The sequence below is a fragment of the Rattus norvegicus genome, chromosome 4 (genome assembly GCF_021556685.1).
Source record: "Rattus norvegicus strain SHRSP/BbbUtx chromosome 4, alternate assembly SHRSP_T2T, whole genome shotgun sequence".
In the NCBI taxonomy this organism is placed as follows: Eukaryota; Metazoa; Chordata; class Mammalia; order Rodentia; family Muridae; genus Rattus; species Rattus norvegicus.
In genome coordinates, this window is record NC_141537.1 from 58,789,004 (window position 1) to 58,793,160 (window position 4,157).

General features: G+C 48.5%; 1 protein-coding gene across 1 annotated transcript; it reads right to left on the minus strand.

Annotated features, from left to right (window-relative positions):
- Positions 1–727: 727 nt before the first annotated feature.
- Opn1sw (opsin 1, short wave sensitive) lies at positions 728–3,868 on the minus strand. The gene is made up of 5 exons (NM_031015.2): positions 3,485–3,868; positions 3,145–3,313; positions 2,729–2,894; positions 2,112–2,351; positions 728–1,402 (listed from the first exon to the last, which is right to left on the minus strand). The coding sequence occupies exons 1-5, from the start codon at positions 3,828–3,830 to the stop codon at positions 1,283–1,285; spliced, it is 1,041 nt and encodes a 346-aa protein (NP_112277.2). The 5' UTR covers positions 3,831–3,868; the 3' UTR covers positions 728–1,282.
- Between the last annotated feature and the right edge of the window lie 289 nt (positions 3,869–4,157).

A 4,157-nucleotide genomic window follows, 5' to 3' on the forward strand; every position in this document is an offset into this window, starting at 1 on the left:
TCAAGGGCATGTGTGTCTTTCTTTCTCTTGGAAATGTGATTCTATTCCAGGTCAGCCAAGGCTGCGTAGAGAGACCCTGTCTCCAGAAACCAAGAAGGGGCTGGGGAGGTGGCTCGGCAGCTATAAGCACTGTTTACTCTCCCGCAGGGCCCAGGTTACTTTCCAGCGCCTACATAGCAGCTCACAACTGTCTGTAACTCGCTTCCAAGAGATCCAACACCTTCACACGGTTACACATGCAGGCAAAGCACTGATGCACATGAAATAAAAATAAATCAGTAAAAAGAAAGAAAAAGAAAGAAAAAGGAAGAAATGGAATTGTAGCTTAGAGTTCTGTTATAAAATGTCAAAAGGAATTTCTCCAACTCCATTTACCCATCTTTGGTCTCTTACTGATGGGCCTCTTAAGAATTACTGTATTCCAAGTCTTTATCCCTCAGGTTACTAAGGTAAATATACATCTGCACAGTCTTTATTTCTTCCATTTCTCCCCCACACTTAGTCCTCTTCTATTCCTAAGGTTTCTAGTTCCCTCACACAGCTATGGCCTTCCCGCTTTCCAGTACCTGATATCAACACCCAGCATTCCTTGTGATAACACACACTTCCCTTGGTCTTCATTTCAAGGGGTTCATTTTCCAGGACAGCAGGTATAAGGGGAGTGTAAGGTAAAATGCTTTTAGCACTTGGGTTTGATTTATAAATGGTACTGAGACATGCAAATTCATTTTGAGGTCGTCAAGAGATTAAGACACTAACTTTAATCAACACACAGCTTTAAATGGATACATTTAGCCAAATGGAGGGGAGAAGACTTAGAATAACTGTCAGATGAGTGAGGAGGGGCAGTTCTGGGCAGGGCAGCCATAGCCCAGACGGCAGCAACTGGGAGAGGCCGCATAGGAAAGCTTCAGCTCACTGCAGGTGTTTGGTGTCTGCTGCTTTTTCTTCACACTGCCCCATGCCAAGCTTATTCTAACAGGATATATCAACTCAGATCCCAGCACGGAATAAAAGAACAACCAGGTGTTACCCATACACCAGAGGCACGGCCCTTCTCTCACAGTTCTCCAGAGATGAAGGTATCACTTAGAAACTGTGACTGTTGAAATGGCCCGTGTGGCCCTGCTGACAGGGAGAGAGTAACAGGAAAATGAAACTGACCGGCCAGATGCCACTGCTCCTGTCTGTTCCCTACATTGTTAATGGTTTGAATTCTAATGGAGATGTAGATAATTCAATGTGGCCCCATGGTTGCTGCCAGCAGGCCAACTGAGGGTCCTTAGTGAGGGCCAACTTTGCTGGAAGAAACAGTAGAAACTTCTGTTTTCTGAGAGCCAGACATGTCAGATTCGTCTGTCATGGGCTTCCTGCACACCATCTCCAGGATGCAGGCCCGGAACTAGAAAGAGAAGTGTTTGTTATCCTGAAAACGACCAAACTCTACCTTTAACTACTTGTTCCTGCAGGCTAGACTTTAATAAAAGAATTAAGAATTCTGCTGGATTAAGAATCTGCAGAAGGCTGGATTTACATGGTGGTATACATCTTAACTCCAGCACTGGTGGGGAGAGGCAGGATGATCTCTTGAGTTCAAGGACAGCCTGGTGTCCATAGGAGTTCCAGAACAGCTAGGGCTACACAGTTTGACCCTATCTTTAAAAAACAAAAAATCAAACCACAAAGCTAGATATCTAATGCTGTTGATGTTATTTTTTTTCACCAAGACAGAAAGAGTAGGGATGATGGGTAACTCAACGATAAGGGTATTTGCCTAGCATGTGAAAGGCCCTGTGTTCATCTCCAGCATTGCTGAATGAAGTGTGTGGGGGCAGTACCTATCCCTTCCCACTCTTAAACAATGTGATTTTTCTGGCACAAGGTCTAGCCTCCCCTTGTTCCCGTATTGGAGGAACTCTCTGTATTGGAACAGACACACTCTGTTCATGTGTCTACTGAGAGCATCCTGGCCTGCTTGGACTATTCTGTGGCTTTCCTCATCTCTAAGCCCTGTGTGGAGGCCATGGTGCTAAGTCATAACATTGTCAATAGGGGAAGAACCAGGGTCTGATGGGCCAGGGCCTCATGGGAATGGAGATAGACAGCGTTACCTGCTTATTCATGAAGCAGTAGATGATGGGGTTGTAGACACATGAACTCTTGGAAAAGAAGGCGGGGATGGTGACAAGCCGTAAGTCCAGCCCGTGGTTACGATTGTTGACCATGTACATGGCCAGGGCAGCATAGGGCACGTAGCAGAGACAGAAGGATCCCACCATCACCACCACCATATGGCTCACCTCCCGTTCAGCCTTTTGAGTTGTAGCTGACTCTTGCTGCTGGGCCGCCACCTGGAATTGAGCACCAGGGTCAAATCCCTCTCTCCTGGCTGAGTTTGGCTTTCCCTTGAGGGAGGAGTCATGGAGGGAATTCTCAGCTCTGACACTAGAAGAGGTCCCATCCTTGCCCCCCTCCTCTCTCTGATCTTTTACTCCCTTGCCCACTGCCTCTTGTGCAGGGGATGGAACCCAGCATCTCACACCTGCTGTGTAAGTGCTCTACCAATGGGTCGTAACTCTGAAGTTTCATTCCCTCTTCCCCACTCTTGCTTCCTTCTGATACTCCTATCTGACCATGGATATTCTAGACATGTCCTGAGGCCGATATGCACTGTCTCTCCTGGAACCTCCTGAGTTACTCCTACCTGCCCCTCTCAAAAACCACTCACAGCTCTGAGAGTCCTCAGCAACTGGAAGTAGGAGAAACAGATGAGGGAAAGAGGAATGATGAAACAGAAGATGAACAGAAACCAGGTATAGTGCTCGCTTCGATACTTGGTGCCCACGGTGTACCAGTCCGGGCCACAGGAGCACTGCAGGCCCTCAGGGATGAACCTGAAAAGGATCAAGCATTCATTCTGGGCTCTCCCTGAGAAATGGAAGAGCCCATGGGGTTAGCTTTAGGATTGGCTTCTCCAGTTGGGAGAATGCCAGAAGGGACTACAGTAATTAAACAGCAGAGTAAACATTGATGTCAAGAGCTGCCCCTATTTCCTCCCTTACTCCACCACCAACTCAGGTCAAAGAATATAAAGGTAACACCCAACCTCTCGTCCCACATCAGAGCACTGCCCTGTACTCTCACCTGCTCCAGCCAAAGAAGGGCGGGATGGACACCCCGATGCCAATGGTCCAAGTAATCAGAACCACCGTCAGTGCGTGCTTGGAGTTGAAGCGGATGTTGCCAAAGGGTTTACAGATGACAAGGTAGCGCTCAAAGGCCAGGAAAGCCAAGGACCATCCTGTCACTAGACCTGCAGCAAACATGAAAAGAATGGGGTAGACGGACTCCCTAAGCTTGGACTGGAATATAGGTGTAACTGAGCAAGTCCAGAGGATTGGAATGGAATTTAGTGCTCACACAGCCCACTGTTAGAGGTCAAGCTGCTCAGGGCCCTCTCTCTAGCCCCGGTGGCCTTCAGTACCTGCTACAGAGCCCAAGAAGGCCTCCAGAGCACAAACGTGGCGACCAAAGAGGAAGTATCCATGACAGCTGGCGATGAAGACTGTGAAGACAGAGAAGATGCAGAAGAGGAAGCCTCCGAGGGATACATTGACCAGAATGTAGTTGAGGGGCTGCCGCAACTTTTTGTAGTGCAGTGTGGCCACCAACACTGTGGCATTGAGTGGGGTCCCTGCAAAGAAGACAAATCCCATGAAGGCTGCCTGGAGGTGGAAGGCCCAGACGGGAGCAATGTGGTACTGAGGCCCATCCCAGGGCCCCACTGAGGAGATATTCTGAAACAGGTAAAACTCGTCCTCTCCCGACATCTTGCGCTTGGGATGGCCTCACCACCACCTCTGGTCTCTCTTATGGACTCTTCTGCGATCACCCCTCCCCACAACACCCTCCTTTAAAGATACACTTGAGACTCTCAACTATCCTAAGCCTCCCAACAGCAAAGTCCGGGATTAGAGATCTCTTAGTTCTCATCTAAACCTTTCATGAGCCCAAAGCTGACTGTGTTCTTAGAGGATAAGAGATTGAGGTCAGAAACCTGGACAGCAAGGCTGGGTGCTTTGGGGCCAGTATTGGTTTCTGTGGCCAGGACGATGCTGACCTATATTCCTTTGGAGATGCTGCCATACTCACCCCTG